Source organism: Solea solea, chromosome 17 (genome assembly GCF_958295425.1).
Source record: "Solea solea chromosome 17, fSolSol10.1, whole genome shotgun sequence".
NCBI classification, from domain to species: domain Eukaryota; kingdom Metazoa; phylum Chordata; class Actinopteri; order Pleuronectiformes; family Soleidae; genus Solea; species Solea solea.
Window position 1 is genome coordinate 19676399 of NC_081150.1, and position 17592 is coordinate 19693990.

General features: G+C 38.5%; 1 protein-coding gene across 3 annotated transcripts; it reads left to right on the plus strand.

The window, feature by feature from the left end:
- The first annotated feature begins 706 nt into the window (after nt 1–706).
- Nucleotides 707–17522, plus strand: slc30a2 (solute carrier family 30 member 2). Of its 3 annotated transcripts, none has more exons than XM_058613401.1 (8): nt 707–1201; nt 7404–7615; nt 8546–8692; nt 9741–9894; nt 10155–10377; nt 10650–10755; nt 12141–12271; nt 12492–17522. In XM_058613401.1, exons 1-8 carry the CDS (start codon nt 1119–1121, stop codon nt 12600–12602), a joined length of 1167 nt encoding a protein of 388 aa, XP_058469384.1. In that variant the 5' UTR covers nt 707–1118; the 3' UTR covers nt 12603–17522. The 3 variants fall into 3 exon arrangements, with proteins under 3 accessions (XP_058469384.1, XP_058469382.1, XP_058469383.1); XM_058613399.1 differs by having other exon boundaries at nt 708–1201; nt 12141–12275; XM_058613400.1 differs by having other exon boundaries at nt 708–1201; nt 12141–12275; nt 12495–17522.
- The last annotated feature ends 70 nt before the right edge of the window (nt 17523–17592 follow it).

A 17592-nucleotide genomic window follows, 5' to 3' on the forward strand; every position in this document is an offset into this window, starting at 1 on the left:
AATTTACGTTTGTCCTACCGTACTTGAACGCACCGTTGCCGCGACATTCATCAATGGTAAACGTTTCAGCTGTTTCCAGCATAAACTGTTTAATCTCACAAAAACACGTAATATGTGGTCTTTTAAATCAATGTCAATGTTTTGTTTTTTTTTTAAATAAAATTTAGTCAGAATAAGGAACACGTGAGTTTAGGTGTATTAACGTGGTCCAGACTTCGTGCTTACACACCGAATTTTAACCATAATTTAACTGAGATTAGGTGAATGTATGTCCATTTTAAAGCCTGATTTGGAGCAATTTAACAATAATACATATATATGTGTGTGTGTGTTTAATTTAGTGTATTTCGGCATTAAATTATTATTTTTAGTACATTATATTATACAAGTACAAATAAAATCACCAACGCCATATAAATAATATTTTAAAAGTCACTGATACGAGCCCTTTTTGACAATAAAGCAGATACAGTGATAATAATAATAATATATAAATATGATTTAAACATATATATGTGCTGTGGATTTATTATTATTATTATTATTTATATTTGGTGTAAACATGATTTAAATGCAGGTTGTGAGAGACGTGAAAAGCAGAAATAAAATTGATTTATTTTTTTCCCCCTCAGCAGACGATCAGGTGATCACTCAGGTGTTTGTCCTGCAGTGTGTGTGTGTGTGTGTGTGCTGTGCCTTCATCATCATCATCATCATCATCATTAGGTTCATGTTCGAGGCTCCGACCAAAACCAACCAACCTTCACCTTCATCTTCCTCCTCTTTTTTAAAACCGCAATGAAGGAATTTAGTCGTTTGTTCTGCTGAAAATCAGTGAAGCTGCTGCTGCTGCTGCACGCGCACACACACACACACGCACGCACGCACGTGCACAGAGAGAGAGGCACAGATGAAGATGAAGGCTCGGCTCACTTTTCCTTGAGAAGTCCACAGAAGAAGATCAGAGTCCTGCAGCAACATCTGCCACAAAAGAAGAAGAAGTAGAAGAACTAGAAGAAGAAGAAGAAGAAGATTCAAACCAAAGAGACAGAAAAAATAAGAAGAAATAGAAAAAAACCCATTTATTTCTGCTTCTTTTCCCTCACACTCGGACATAAATGGATAATAACGCGGCGAATTCGGAGAAATCGCAGCTGATCCACGAGAAGAACGCAAAGATGTATTCTCTGAAACTGCAAAGGTGAGAAAACATTTGTGTTGTGTTTGCACAACATTGTGGTACAGTGCACGCGCTGATTTCAGCTAAATATAATCCAGTAAAAAAGGGGGGAAAATGTCAATATATGGGATTAAAACATGAAAAAAAAATTACAGAGAGAAACTTTTCTTTATTGTGTTTTTTTTTAAAGTGAAATTGAAGGTTAGTGCTTTGTTGAGCTTATACTGTATATATATATGTGTGTGTGTGTGTGTATACGGGATATTATGGGATGAGCAGCTGCTGCAGGGTTAAATATGTTTTATGTGAATGAACAAATTCATTTCCATGCTTGGTTTGTTTGAGGACAGTCCTCTGACAAATGGTCCCCGGGGACATTTTCACTGAGCTGTGCTGAGAACTCATCATCTGTCATTAGACAAGAGGAAGAAGAAGCCGCATCACAGCAGCAGCAGCAGCAGCAGCAGCAGCACGTTCTGTCTGCATTCTGCATGGCACAGGGAGGGGAAAACCCGGGAAATGACCGACAGTCATTTATAAAAACAGTCTTGATGAACATTATTTTTATTTATTGGATAATAAAATAAAAATCTGTTAAAATGAAACCTCATTTTGGTGCTGATTTATGATAGAAAATAAAAATAAAAACAATTTTTCTTAAAACAATATGATAAAAAATAAAAAATGATAGCAAATAATAATATGTTGATGTGAATACCTGTAAGTGAATAAAAAGTGGTCATTTTATTGTGAACTACGCTCAGTAAATGTGTAAATGTTATTTCTAACAAATCAAAATAGCATAAAAATCAAATACAAATACAACAAAAATGAATCAGACAAATAAATCTGTTTATTTAGGTTGTCTTAATCTGTTGACTCCAAGAATTATAATGAATTTACTGATTTTAATCTTGATCATTTAGTTACTTGTGTGTTTAAATCAGTAAAGAATAAGAAAAAAGGTTTTATTTGTCAATTTTAATTGCAGTTTCTGGAATTAGGTTTCTAGGTCCGTGTCTCTTTTATCTATTTTTCGCGCATTATTAAAAACAATATATATAACGTCATATATAAATGATTAAATGTAAAAATGTTAAAAAATAACATTAAAAAAGACGTTAAAATGTTTTTTTTAACGTCGGAAAATAAATAACAACAATGCGGCATTGAAACAATTTAAATCACAATACTATTCAGAAATGAGTGAGACAATTACACACATAAATACATCTGTGACGTCACTGATGACGCGTCAACATCAGTTGTTTTATCGCTTTTTTTCCCAAGAAGAAGAAGAACAAGCAATGCGTCAAAGAGCAGGAAACATATCACACAGAATATATTTGCTATATAATCTATAAAGATGTGTGTGTGTGTGTGTGTGTGTGTGTGTGTGTGTCTGTTAAACCTTAAATGGTTGTTTATGTGTTAAGTTAAGGTTAAGGGTTTTGTTCAGTAGCTATGGAGTGGAGTGTTTGTTTGTGTTCTTGTATGAGTGTCTTTGTGAAGACCGAGAAACCATAGAAACCATCGGGAGTGAGGACATTTAGGGAAAGTGAGGACAGTGTGTCTGCTCCTCACGTTCTGTCAAACCTTAAATGGTTAAGACTTTTTTTGTTTAAGGGTTAGTATTAAGTTTAGGTTAAGAGTTAGGTTAAGTTCTTGTCTGGTCCTCACGTTCTGTCAAACCTTAAATGGTTAAGACTTTTTTTGTTTAAGGGTTAGTATTAAGTTTAGGTTAAGAGTTAGGTTAAGTTCTTGTCTGGTCCTCACGTTCTGTCAAACCTTAAATGGATAAGACTTTTTTTGTTTAAGGGTTAGTATTAAGTTTAGGTTTAAGAGTTAGGTTAAGTTCTTAAGTTTAAGGTCTGGTCCTCAGGTTCTGTCAAACCATAAAAGGTTTTTTTCAGGGTTAAGACCTGGTTTTAAGGTTAGAATTTGGTTTATCTTAAGGGTAAGGGGCTAGGAAATGCATTAAGTGTCCTCATTATGACTGCTGCACAAACATGTGTGTGTGTCTGTGTTCTTGTGACCTTGTCAGGACCATCAGTCCTCATTGAGACCAGAACCTGGTCCTAATGAAGCAGAACCTAATTTTCTGAGCGATGAAGCTTTGTTAAATTTGTCCAAATGAATGGAAGTCAATGCAGTGTCCTTAAAAGAATATCTGCACGAACTTGTGTGTGTGTGTGTGTGTTTAAGGTCTTTCTCATGTTGTGGGGACATTAGTCTGTTTACACACTAACATTACGGGGGACTTAAGCAAGTCCTCATAATGTAAATTATTATATTTTATGGTATTTTAGGTATGTTAAGTTTTTTTGTGGTAAATTAAGTATTTTGTAAAGTTAGTAAAACGCAGTAGTAACATAGTATTGTAATTTTTTGTAATTTTCCATTTTGTAAAAATGATTTGGTAAATTTTATATTTTTGTAATAAAATATCGCATAATTTGTAAAACAAAAAAATTATTTTGTAAAATAAAAAATTATTTTGTAAAACAAAAAAAATATTTTGTAAAACAAAAAAAATATTTTGTAACGTTACATTTTGTAATTTTTTGATAATGCAAAATGAGTCATTTTTTATATTAATATTAATATTAATAATATGTGTGATGACATTTTTGGTGTAAGTCATAATAATAATATATATATTATATTAATATTAAAATATTTTCACATTACTTTTTGAATGAATGGGATGTCGCTGGATAATGTGGTGGAGCAGATGGAGCATTGTTAACGTGCTTATAAATCCATCATATGACTCATTCTTGCAGCTCTGAAAGAGAACATTTAAAAACTGTTGTGGTGGATAAACATATAAAACACTGCTGAACCTGGCAACCCAGACATTGATGGCACATAAATATCAATAAAATCAACCATAAAATAGCATTAGTGGATGTTTTAACTAACATAATGTTACAAAACTGTGAGGAAACCCTGTGGGACAGACTTAAAACTCAGGGATGTGGTTTTATATCCAATCTGGATCTGGAAAACAGCCCCAGAATTCCCAAAGAGGAGCTGGAAAACACTGCTGGGAAAAGAATAGGACACTTGGAAAACCTGGATTCTGATTAAAGAGACAAAATTAATGGACGGAAATGATTTTTTAAGATTTTCCTGGAGAGGGAGGAGCCAAAAGCGAGAATTGTAAATATTACAAACTGGACCTATAAAGTGGTTTTTGTTGATAAACACTGTATTTGTTTTTTTAAATGATTTCTGCCGTGCAGTAATCGTTGCTGCCTACAGGCTCCAGTTTATGATGCTCAGCAGATTTTACAGCTCTACCTCGTCTCCAGTTTTCTTCTCCTCAGATGAGTGAACGTTCCCTCAGGTCTCTGCAGCGCTGTGACCTCTGACCTCTGCCCTGTGGGACATTGGCAAACACATGAACTCCATGTGAAAATGAAATCTATTATTGATTAAATTTAAGGGCGATTTAACACTTTATGTAACTACTCGATTCATTTTAAATCGTGCATTTACATGTATTAGGGATTAGCAGAGAATTTTGAGATTTAAGTCAAAACTGACTTTAATCGCTGAATTCAGACTTTTTTTTCTAATAGAATTCATGATTAATCTCATAATTCTTGACTTGTGACTTCAATCTTTTTTTTCCATGAATGCGATTTTTGACTTCCTTTAACGCTGAAATTTAAATCAGAGATCAAGAATCTTTGAGTTTAAAGTTAAAAAAATATATATCAGATTTTAATCACAACATTCTTTGAGTTTTTTCTCAAAAAGAAATTTGAGATTCATCTCAGAATTCTGAAATCTGATTTTAAACCTTCTCAAAAATCTGACTTTAATCTCAAAATCCTCAATTTAATCTGAATTACGTGATTTAAATTCTGAGATTAAAGTCAGAATTTTGAGAAAAATGTAATCTCAAATTGTCAGAAAAAAAATCGGATAAAAGAGTGATAGATTTGTCGCATTTCTACCGTTATCTCTTACATTTCTTATCCAAACATCGTCAAAGTCATCGCTGAAGTGAACTGTGTGTCAATTCTGGGATTAACTCACAGAGATACTTCTTGTAATCTACAGATACTACAGATGTTGGTGTTTCCAGATCTCGTATCGTGAGTCAAAGATCAACAGCTTTGCCTCCTGGCTCAGTTTTTTTTCCTCTTCACCAACTCAGTTACGTTCGCTACGACGCTCACGTTTCTGCCAACGCGGCAACAAAAGCACCTGGGATTTCACGCTCTACTGCAAGTCACTCACAACCTGAGGCGAGAGCAGCAATCCACCATTTACTGCCACCAGTCCAGTACGGCAGAGTCTCAGTCCTAGTCCCAGTGTCCCCCACTAAACTATAATCCCTGAACCTGAACAGGTTTTGACCACATCATGTGAAAGTGACATAAACAAGAACATACGTCATTTTCCATTAAGTTTGGGACTTTTATTTTGTCATTTTCTTCTGTTAGTAACTTCCTGTCTTAATTTTTGATGAATCAGTCTGATTTTTTTGTAATGGGTAGGCGATCACCCGAGCATGCGTCCATTAGATTTTGGTAAGAATCGTCCCACTGACGACGTTTCAAAAAGTGATCAAAGTTTCAAAAATCCCTATTCTCTTTAAATGGGCAAATTGTAAAAATAAACCTAGAATATCTGTCAAAATTCATTGGATTTGTGAGAAATTTAGTGTGTGAATGCAGGACCAAACACTCTACCGCCAGATCTGATAAAGATTACGTATATGGTGGCAATTTAAATGTTCAGACGTGTTTATCTCAGTGAAATCTTAGCGGTTCAGGACGAATTTAGTCCTGTTTATGTCAGATGGTAACAGCTAAAATCAGGTGACATTCCATACAGATCCAGTGGAACGAAATGTAAAAAGACAGATAATTGATCTGTGTTCTAGAAATAAATCAGAATGCAGTCAACCATATTACATGTCCTAGGTACTGGGCAGGACAGGTTAAAAAAAAAGAAAAAAAAGACTAAAATAAATCAGAATTAGGAAATGTTTCATTAATCCCTGGGGGGTAAATTGGATTTTCCATCCCACTCATTTAACTGAAAAAGAGAAAAAATAACAAGAGATTCACAGAATAAACAGCTGGACAGGTGTACCTGATAAAGTGGCCGGTGAGTGTTCACTGTGTGGCTGTGGGAGTGTTTTTCCTCTCTTGTGTCTCAGTGGCGTAAATTGAACAGAATCTGCTTCATTTCCACTCGGCCGGTTCTTTTCACAGTGGATGTGTGTGTTAGTGTGTGTGTGTGTGTGTGTGAGCTCAAATGAGTTTTTTTCCACTCCATTTAACCACATCATTGCATCTCCTCCCTTTCACATGGAAGGAGCAGAAACAGGCTTTTTTGTGTCATTGTGTGTGTGTGATGAAAAAGGAGAAGTCAGCGTTTTGTTTTAATGTCGTCGGATGATTTTTAGATGTTAAAAAATAGAAATGGCAGCATTTGTCAGTGGAAATACATTCTAATTTGACTCCTGTAATCCCTATCATTATTATTATGTATGGTAGCAGATGTAATAATAGCTTGTGAGTAAATGATTAGCCTGATTTACTGGACCACTGCTCCGTGTTTTTAAACCGCTCACTCTCCCTGCACCAAACCCCATCAAGAAAATCAGCGATTTTAGCTCGCGGGTCGACACAGGAGCTACTGGTCCACTGCTGCCTCGTGTGGTCAGTTTGTGTCACACAGGTAAATCTGAACAAAGGATTTCAAACCCCAAAGTCACAAAATAATATAGTTTTTTTTTTAATAATGTAAAAATGGAGGCAGCGGTGGATCAAGAACCCGTGTGTGCTGTGGCGTTAAAATCGCTGAGTTGGTGCAGGCGGACAACAACAACTTTTCTTTTCCAATCTAATAACGAGATAACCATGGTCTTTAAGGTCATCTAGATTTAATCAAGTGAATTAAGTTTGTTAAGAATCTTTATAACCTTGTGTCACTGCTGGTTCTCAGCACAGCACACTTCAAAAGACATGTTTCACCACCACTGTTTTTAACTGTTGTAACACTGTGTTAAAATGACATTATTCCACCTCAAGGCTACGGGAGCAAAACAATACACATTTAAATGCGATTATTTAATAACTTCTACAAACATTCCTGATGGTAGTTTATACATTTCTGCCGTTAAACCTTTAAAAGAAAACAAAAATGAATCAATGACGTCCTCGTGTCCGTCCTTGTCTCCGTGTCCCCCCTGCAGCTCATTTCCAGACTCCAAAGAGTCGTATCCCGACTTCCCGTTTAAGAACGGCGGCGTGGCCGGTGCCATCGAGCTGAAGCGTCCCGTGGGCGTCCACTGTCACGGCACCAGGGCGCTGGCGTGCGACGACAGCGCGGACAAGCTGCTCGCCAGGAAGAAACTCTACATCGCCTCGGCCGTCTGCCTCGTCTTCATGATCGGCGAGGTCATAGGTGAGACGCACGCCGCACAAGCACCTCAGGGGTCAAAGAGCAAAAGGTCAGACACAGCTATTTTTGACAATCATATAATGAAAATTAATGAAAAAAGGAAAATTGCAGGATTTACACTGCTGCCAAATTCTATGGCCAGTAAATTTAAATTTAATTTCTTGTGAGAGGCGCCACCACATGGTGAGAAGAGGTAGTGACGCTGGTGAGTTTAGCTAGCTGCAAGTCTGCGTATTTTAACAACAACATTATACTTTTTAACTATCAATATTTGTGCCAAGTTAGGATGAGGACATGTTGCAAGGGGATATATTTTTTGGGGAAAACGTCTAATTACGATTTTTCGCAGTTGTTTTGCGATACTTATTGTGATTACTATTTAAAGAAACAATTAATTTAGTTGTAATTTGCTTTTCGCTTTGTTTTAAATGAGCCTTTTAAATTTGAAGATCAATATTTATAAACAAAATCAACACATTCTATTCTCATCCCATTATTTGCTGTGAAATTGTCTCACGTTTTGTAACCTTGAAGTAAAAGATTAAATCGTAGGTTTATTGACCTGGGATAGTTTTTTTTCCCCACAATAACATGAAAAACAAATAATAAAACATTGAAAACTACTTTTTCCTGACACTAGGAATGGACAAATCACACAAAAATGCTATTTGAATATTCAGTGGTATTATTCATTGAATGTTTGAATATTGTATGTTGATCTTCAAGACGCATTCAAGAAACCTCGTAAATGTCATCGCGTAGTCCACTGACACTGGCTGCTGCCACCTTGTGGTAACAGATGCACCACAAATCAGGGCGTCAGTGGAGAAGAAAGATTTTACATTTTCATAAACGTAATCACTGATAAAAACATCTGTTTTGTATCAGTGTAGTCACACTAACTTTTATAATATATAAATGTCTCTTGTCCAGGAGGTTACCTGGCTCACAGCCTGGCCATCATGACGGACGCCGCTCACCTGCTGACAGATTTCGGCAGCATGATGGTGAGCCTGTTCTCCCTGTGGATCTCGTCCAGACCGCCCACCAAAACCATGAACTTTGGTTGGCACAGATCAGGTCAGAAGCAGCGAACGAACGAACGAACGAACGAACGAACGAACGAACGAATGAACGACGCCGAGTGTAAAAAAGCGGATGTTTTGAAAGAAGGATGAATGACTGTGTGTAAAAAGTGACGACAGATTCATAACATTTAAGAGGAGTCAGGAAACAGCCATAAAAACCTCTGCTCCACGCTCGGTGGATCAGCGCTCAGTAACTCGGTCCAGGTTTTTTTACGGAGGCTATAAAATGCAGAGGAGGAGCAGAGGCCAGCTCCTCTCTCACATCACTTGATTTACTTTACCATAAAAGGTTATTGTGGAAATAAAAAAAGTGATCAATTGCGGGCCAATATTCTGTTCTGCCTCTGAGCCTTTAAAGGCTCGGTGATCGATGAACGTCTTATCGATCAACTTCGCAACTTCGCTGAAACGTGTGCTGATTTTACCACATTTTTCCAATACTCAACCATTTTAGAGTTCCAAGATCAACTGACGTTTTCTATTATTATATCATTTTCTGCCATTTCCATGTATTGCTTTCTACTTCTACTTATTAGCCAATCTCAGTTTTTGGAGTTAGCGACCAAAAAAAAAGGGAAATAAAGAACAAGGATTTTTTTTTTTTTTAAATTAATTTGTTCTTTGCATTTGCTAAAGTGAGGCTACTTCCTGTTAGCACTATTGTTTTATGGCGGCATAAGAAAACCATTAAACCCCAACCTTTACTTTATAAGAATAACTATTAAACCATACATATACAGTATATGTATAACAATATTTTATCTAAAATCCCCAAATATGTCAACAGGAAGTAGCCTGTTTTCACAGGAAGTAGCGCAAATCTGGTTCCTGGTACAGATTGGGTTTCCCTTAACTAACTTTTCGGAATGAGCGTCATGTAAAACTACGTTGAATCCACAGCTGTGAGTAAACGTCTCTTTTGTCAAAACATAATGTGGTCAGTTCTTTAACTTAACTTCCTGTTGCAGTATTTAGACAGACGGGATGCGACCTGTCCTCCTGGAGGACAGTGAGTTTAAATGTCTTGTGTCTCTCTGCAGAAATCCTTGGGGCGTTCATCTCCGTCATATCCATCTGGATCGTCACGGGGGCTCTGGTCTATCTGGCCGTCGAAAGGATCATATGTAACGACTACGAGATCGAAGGCGGCGTTATGTTAGCCACCTCCGGCTGTGCCGTCATCGTGAATATTATGTGAGTGCCTGTATGAGAGCGTAATGGGCATTAATGGGTTTTAAAGAGTTTCATTAGTGTCTGTGGTTTCTCTCGTTTTAAAACCGTTTTGCCATAAATCTTTTGCTTCAACAGGTACAACCGAGTCTCTGCCGACACATCACCATTGTTTTATGATTTAAAATGCTACATTTCCTGACATAATGTACGTCTCATCTAGTCTTTGTGGATTGGAATACCATATATATCTCTTTTCAAGTGACCTTGAATGTCTTCCGTAGCATGGCGTACGTCCTCCATCACTCGACCATGCTCCACACTCACGGCAGCGGCTACCAGCACATCGACGAGGACGGCCAGAGTCCCATTGCCCACAGCCACGGCCACGCGGCCCTCGGCGGTGGCCACGGCAACGCGAGCATCCGCGCCGCCTTCATCCACGTGGTCGGCGACCTGCTGCAGAGCGTCGGCGTCATGGTGGCGGCGACCATCATCTACTTTCGGGTCAGATATAGATCACATTCCTGTTAGGGTGAGACCGAAATGTCAGAGAATGATATTTGTTTTCAGTTGTTTTTGTTCAAGAGATTCTAATTTTCATATCTCTTTATCATGGATGACGGGGTTAAATATTTCTGGCATCACGCAAGATGTTCCCTTTTCTTTTTTGCCCCTGAGCGTTTTAATGACCTCATAACTGAGGAAAATAAAAACATCTGATGTCTCTTCTCTCACTTTCTAAAGCCTCCGTGATCCGTTTTTACCGTCTCTTTCAGCCGGAGTACAAAGTAGCAGATCCCATCTGTACGTTCCTGTTTTCTGTCTTTGTCCTCTGCACCACCGTCACCATCCTCAGAGACGTCTTCAGGATACTCATGGAAGGTACTGACCACGCCCAGAGTTCGACGGTTCCTTTTTCTTCTTAATAATTTGATTGAAAGTGAACAAAGATTTATAAAAAAAGTATTCTGTATATTCAGTGTTGTGTTCATGTAGCAACATGAACCAAGAAAACTGGGAAACTGGCCAACAAAACTGGGTAATTCCGACCCCTGACTACAACTGGAATGTACCATGAGGTAGCCAGGAGAGTAGCTTAGCATAAAAGCTGGAAATCATCAAATTTTGACATATAAAACCAAAACCCTGTGGTTATGGAGCTGTTGGGAGTTATATAGACTCTTTCTTAGACCTTTTACTCTATATATCCAGTCTTTAAGATGTGTAAGCTAAGCTAAGCTAAGCTAAGCTAACAGTTATAATCATGTCAGACATTTTACACACATGAAACCAAATCTTCACAGAGCCAGGGTACTTTGCAAATGTTATGCCAAGCTAAGCTAATTTAAGCTAACCAGTCACTGAGCAGATACACACAAGAATAGTTTTTCTGAAGAAGGGAAATAATAGCATTACCCAAAAGGTGATTAAACAAATTTGTCTCGCCTGAAGCTGGGATCAAGCGCTCAGGTTTTGGACCTGATCCGACAAAGTAAGCGTCATCTTACCAACATTACATTAGACGTCAAGACTCGCCAGTTATCAGTGTACCTTTATGGAGATGGTTTATTCATAAAATGAGGACATGGAAGTACACTTGTACCAGGACATTGCTAAAAAAAAGTGCTAAGATCTTGTTGTTTTTTGTAGTCGTCACAGTAGCTTTAGCTCAGTCGACTGTTTTAAGTTCATGCAGAGTAAAGAACAGCACCACAGATGGTCATGTCCTAAAGGGATTTGGGACACTTTTAACATTCTTTTTGCACTTGACTGATTTTACTCAAAATGACCATCTGAGCAACTTCACTTGGGTGAGCAACTTCATGGCCGCAGCATTAATTTGTTGTATTTGTTAATTATGAGCAGCAGTGGAATTTGGAGAGATTATGCGAAAAGGGCCCGAGGACTGGTTTGGGACCCACAGATGTGTCGTGGGAGATTCTTTTTGTGTGCCCAAACAAACAAGTTTTCCAGACCTTTCAGTTAAGATCTTTGTCTTTATGTTTCTTCAAAAAGTGGGTCCCATTATAGAAAGTTTGGGAGGCATACCTTTGCCAAGCTGTAGAGATAAGACAAATCCTTATTTGGAGCTGGCCCAAAATTAAATGGGTACTTCTGTCACCCAAGAACGATCCCTTTGTGAATATAGTTTAGGTAGTCTCTTCATAATCCCCCTTCAACAGTCAAACCTCCCAACATAACATACCCTCATTAATGGAGGTAAAAACATTGCAATAAAAGTAATTTGTGGCCTTTTGTGTTCTCAGGTTCTCCCAGAGGGATCGAGTTTAACTCGGTGAAGGAGGTGCTGCTCTCTGTGAAAGCTGTCAAGTCCATGCACTGTCTGCACCTCTGGGCTCTGACTCTGGGACAAGCTCTGGTCTCTGTTCACCTTGCCGTAGGTAACACAACATAGTACTGTTTCACTTCAGGGTACGGCGGAGTTAAGTTAGCGTGTGGCTCTATGTTTACCAGCCATTTCTGTGGGTATTATGTGCATATGCAGTCTGGCGTTAGCCAGGCTACAGGTGGGCCTACAGGAATGGCTGGCGAGTATAGATAACCCCCATACGTTAAAGACGCACTGTGTTGTGGTCTACTTTCTCGTTTCATGTCAGAAGAGGGCGCCGATCCTCAGTCTGTGCTGCAGGAGGCCACCGATCTGCTCCACACCAAGTTTGGTTTCCACAGCATCACCATTCAGGTGGAGCTTTACTCTGAAGACATGAGCTACTGCTCCCACTGCCAGGACCCCAGTGACTGATACCGATACTGGACTGATACTGGACTGGACTGGACCTAACTGGACATGGAACGGCTCAGGCACATTCTCATTCTCTGTGGTTTGACTGCACCGGTGAGATCTGTGTCCACAGTACAGAAAAACATAGAAAGAGCCTTTGGTTGAGTGTTGTGTTCGCCATTAATGTCACAAGGAATCAGACCACAAAAATCATCCATGTTTGGTTGTCAGTCATTAATGCTTGTGCTACATGCTAACAAGAAAGACACCCAGAAAATCCTCCTTAAAAAGGAGACGCAAGGTGCTTCAGTCCTCAGTGTTTCATTGGAGGATTTAACAGTTAATTGTAGGACATTAAATGGTACGAGAAATCCACCTAAAGGCTAAATGAAGTTGGAGACATGATTACCAAAATGTTGCTCCTATCCTAACAAATATGCAACACATCCATTAAACCTTTTCCAATTCACATTCTTCACATCATCTCGTTCACATAATCCTGTTACCATAATATTTATGAAATTCACAGAGGGAAAAAAAGCATGTACAACAGAAAACGTTCAAGATTTCCAAGCTACAATTTTCTTTAACTGTTTTACTGTAGCTCATTAAAGATCGAAAAAGAAAAGGATACAAGATTTGTTCACTTAAGTACATTTGCGTAGATGGTGACCAGGAAAAACATCTTGCAAATCTTTAAAGGTCTAGTATGTAAGAAATAGTGACATCTACTGGTGAAAATAGCAAGAAACGGAGGACTCACCTAAATCATTCCCAAGAGCATCAGGGAGCTACAGTGGCCTTCACATACCAAAAAGCATGTACTCACTCTTTCGCAACTTTAACGATGTCATTTCCTCCGTTTTCTTCGCTAATTTATGCATGTAATTTTTGTGTGGGGGCGGAGCTTCTATGGTGAGCTTCAGGCAGCCTCTGTAAACCAAGACTTTACCATAACCAGGCCTATTTTAAGGCCACAAAACCCCAAAAACGTATGCAAACATACTTAAGAGTCGTAGTATCTTCGATTTCCGCCAATGAACCCTCCTTACTGTTACATACTGGACCTTTATTTTGAAATATGAAGGCCAAGTTTTAAATTTATGCAACTATTTCAGAAGGACTTTATTTTTGGTTGTGCCGTCTGTCCAAGTGCTGTTTGAAAAACACTGCCGGATTTTCAGTATTTCATGTAAATAACGGAAAACTGCCAGACACAGGAGCTCATGATGTTCTTAATTACTCTCCAGCACCACCACTGCTACTTAAGAAATATGATTCCTGATACAGTAAATTAGTACTCAGCACACTTTGCAATGGTTTAAACAAACACTGTTGGTATGAAGCACCTGACAGGGAAACATGGATGACTTTGACGTCTGTTGTTTCAATGCTAATGATCATCTACCAGGTTCTCACGCTATGGTCCACACTCATCTTAGCTTCATTAGCCTGCTTTTAACCAAAGGCCCGTCACTAAGTTCTCCACTGGTACCAACTTATTTTGAGTTTGAGTCGTTGAAAAGTTCTTTCAACCTTCTTTTCAACGTGAAGTCTTTGAAAAACACCTCACCATCTTCTCCTCCGTCTTGTGTCCTCTTCTGTTACACTAACTGTCCTTATGCTCTCCTTCACAACATCCATGAACCATCTCTGTGGTCTTCCTCTCTTCCACCATCTTCAACATCCTTTGTCCAGTATAATCGCGATCCTTCCTCTGCGCGTTACCAAACCATCTAAAACTTTATCTCCAAAATTCAAGGGCCGAATGTGCTGTCACGCCCATGATGGCGTCCACTTTTATTGATCTGGACAAGTGATTGTCCTTGGGATCTTGGTCAAGTCAGTCTTTGTATCATGTCATTTGCTCTCCTGTTTACCTTTACTCGCTCATTGCTCTGCACATTACTGTTGGTTGTTGCCTTAAGAGACATAACATATGGAGAAAAAAGTGATTACAAAATCACTATGCACAAAGCAACTTCTCAGGCAATCGTCACAGAATTCGATATAAGAGAAGATACTTTCCATCTTATGGATTTGTATGAATTTTGGGGAGCCCTAAAGTCAAAATGTCAACAATCTGGGTTCAAAGACTTCCGGTCTGGAATATTCACGCTGGTCTTTAGCCTGGATGAACTCTGACGAGTCTGCCAGTGATTTGGTCAACTACAGACTCTCCAAAAAAACGAGCAGAGCAGTTACTCTTGGTAGGGTGGCCATGCGACTTGTTCCACGGAGCTCCCCCAGGAAAATGTCGTTAAAAAGTCACCATTACTAGATAGCCTTCGCATGTTTTCTGAGTGTCCATTCCCAGAGTTTCAACACTAAACTCTTGCCAAATCGTTTCTATTATTGGGCGTAGTATTGATATGAAGTGCGGAGGAGGAAAATGAAGTGTCAGGCTGAAAAAGCGCCGAGTTACTCCTTCCATCGAGCAGTCGTCCACATCCAAGGGCAGGAGTGATTTAGTCCCGTGGTCGTGCGATTACTTCCACATCCATCTCATCTATCTGTCGTCTCTCCTGTAGCTTCTGTGTTAAAAAAACATCTGTCTACTCTTTCTCTGCGAGCCAAACTTTCATCTATCCATCATCAGTCGCCTATGCATCCATTTCAAGTCATGAAGATAACTGCTTTTTCCGGTTACTATTAAGCCTTTTAAATGAACCCCGCGCCCCCCGACACAATATGTCTTGAGTGTTTGTCAAATAACTTTTCCCTCAGAAATATTGATGAATTACAAAATCAGGTGTCATAGAAAATGAATACCAAGTGTAAGAATGATGCTGTTCAGGTGCAATTTCGAATATTGAATTACTTGACAATGTTTAAGCTTCTACAATGCTACAAATATCGCATAAATAAATACTTGAATCATGGCAGGTGTTTTCATCGTAGCTGAATCTGGTGAATTTGAGTTATTATTTACTGGCCGTCAGCTGCTGGGATGTAAAGTTTGAGGATTAAGATTCATCCTGTGGGGATGTTGAATATGGCCAGTCATCACTTATCTTACAGATGTCCTCGTCGATAGACATGACTCTTTTGTGGAATTGTGGACACTTTAAAGGAAATGGTAGCTATGTTGTTGGCAAAACTGAGAATTTGTCCCGAGTGGCACTGAACAACAAGAAAGTAAAGGAAGGTGGTTCAACATCGGAGGAGTTGGATTATGCTTTAACTTAAATAGAGTACTGTCTTCTGGAATGTATTTGGATGAATTGGCTGTACTGGAAATTGTTAATGGTACTAATGCAACAATCATGGAGTGATCAGGATCATAAGGAGTCATCCTCTGGGGACCATGAATACAGGAAGTTACCTGGTCATCATTTGTCTTTGCATGTGTACGCGACTGATATCCTCGTTGATACACATGGCTATTTTTTGGTTACAATGTACTTGTGGACGTTTTAGGGTAACAATCCATCCTCTGGTGACAAAGACTAAACATCAATGTTAAACAGCAATCGCGGTCCATATCTACTGTATATCGTCATCAAAACAGATCATTTGGCCATCATTTAGTGTGGAACTAGAGGAAAGGATTCAGGAAAAGTCTGTGGGTGGTGTATCTTCTGGGGAGCCGGAATAAGCTTCAATTTTAAAGAGAACTGCGTTTATTAGAATGAGTGTGAGTGTGGAACTAGAGGTGACCAAAATAAGTGGGGTTCTTCCTCTGGTGAGCAGGAAAGTTTTAGAAAATACACGGTAAGCCATATCTAAGTCTTACGGTGGTTCATCTTCTGGGGAGCTGGACTATGCTTTAATTTATAAAAGAAACTATACTAATCCTAATGGATTGTATTTGAATGAATGGGCTGTACTTTAATGTTTTATGGTTCAAATACAACAATCATGGAGTCATTAAGATCATTAAGTATTCATCCTCTGGTGACAAAGCTTACACAGTATTATACAGCATTCCTGATTCATAGCTATATCATATCAATATAAAATTGATCATTCAGCCTGAGTGTGGCACTAGGGGTGAACAAAATGGAGGTTTTAGCCAATTATTGGCTGCAACTTTAGGTGGTTCATCTTCTGAGGAGCTGGAATACACTTTAATTTAATAGAGAACTACCTTCTGGATTTCATTTGAATGCGTCGGCTGTATTATAGACGGTTCATGGTACAAACACAACAATCATGGAGTCATTGATCGTTAGGATTCATCTTCTGGGGACCACAAATACCAACAATCATTCGCTTCAGTGAGAACATGCTTGTAATGTTTCACAGTTACTATGACGTGTTGATGTTGATGTTGATTGTTGTTTGTTTTTTAAAGAAAGGACAAAAGTGCATTGTAAACAAACATTCATTCATCCATTCATCACTTGCATGGTTGTTTGCTGTGACTCGCGTGATATCACGTTCTCGTTCAACTGCCAGAAATCACAAATCTGTCGATAAACGAATCAAAGAAGAATCAAATCATATCATCTATTAAAGATAGAAAAAAAATCTATATTTTCACCAATTTTTATGAACTTACTTATTGTATATTAAAAAACACACATTGGAAGTTAAAACAAAGTGAATGTAATGGAGACGAGTTTTGATAAAGACGCACAAACGTTTTCATTCTGTCGCCTGTTTGTTTGTCCACGATGATGATTCAAGTGTCCTGTTTGAGGAATGCTCTGTATTGTGCTGTTATCGTCTGTGTGACTGTTGTAAATACGTCAAATATTGTGTATTTTCCGTGATATTTTATTTGCTTTCCTTGTGTAAATAAGTTTGTCCTAGTACAATCGGCCTTTTTATCGACGTGTCCTGGTGATGATGATGATGATGATGTGTAACTCCACTTTTGTGTCACATTTGTGGTGTTTGATATTTCATTTTTATGTGTTTTCTTTTGTAAAGTCAACGAAATAAAAAAGGCTGCAGATGATGGAACGAGGGTGGATTATCTTGTTGAGAGCAGTGGTTAGATTTCTCCAAGTTTTAGTTACTTCAGATTT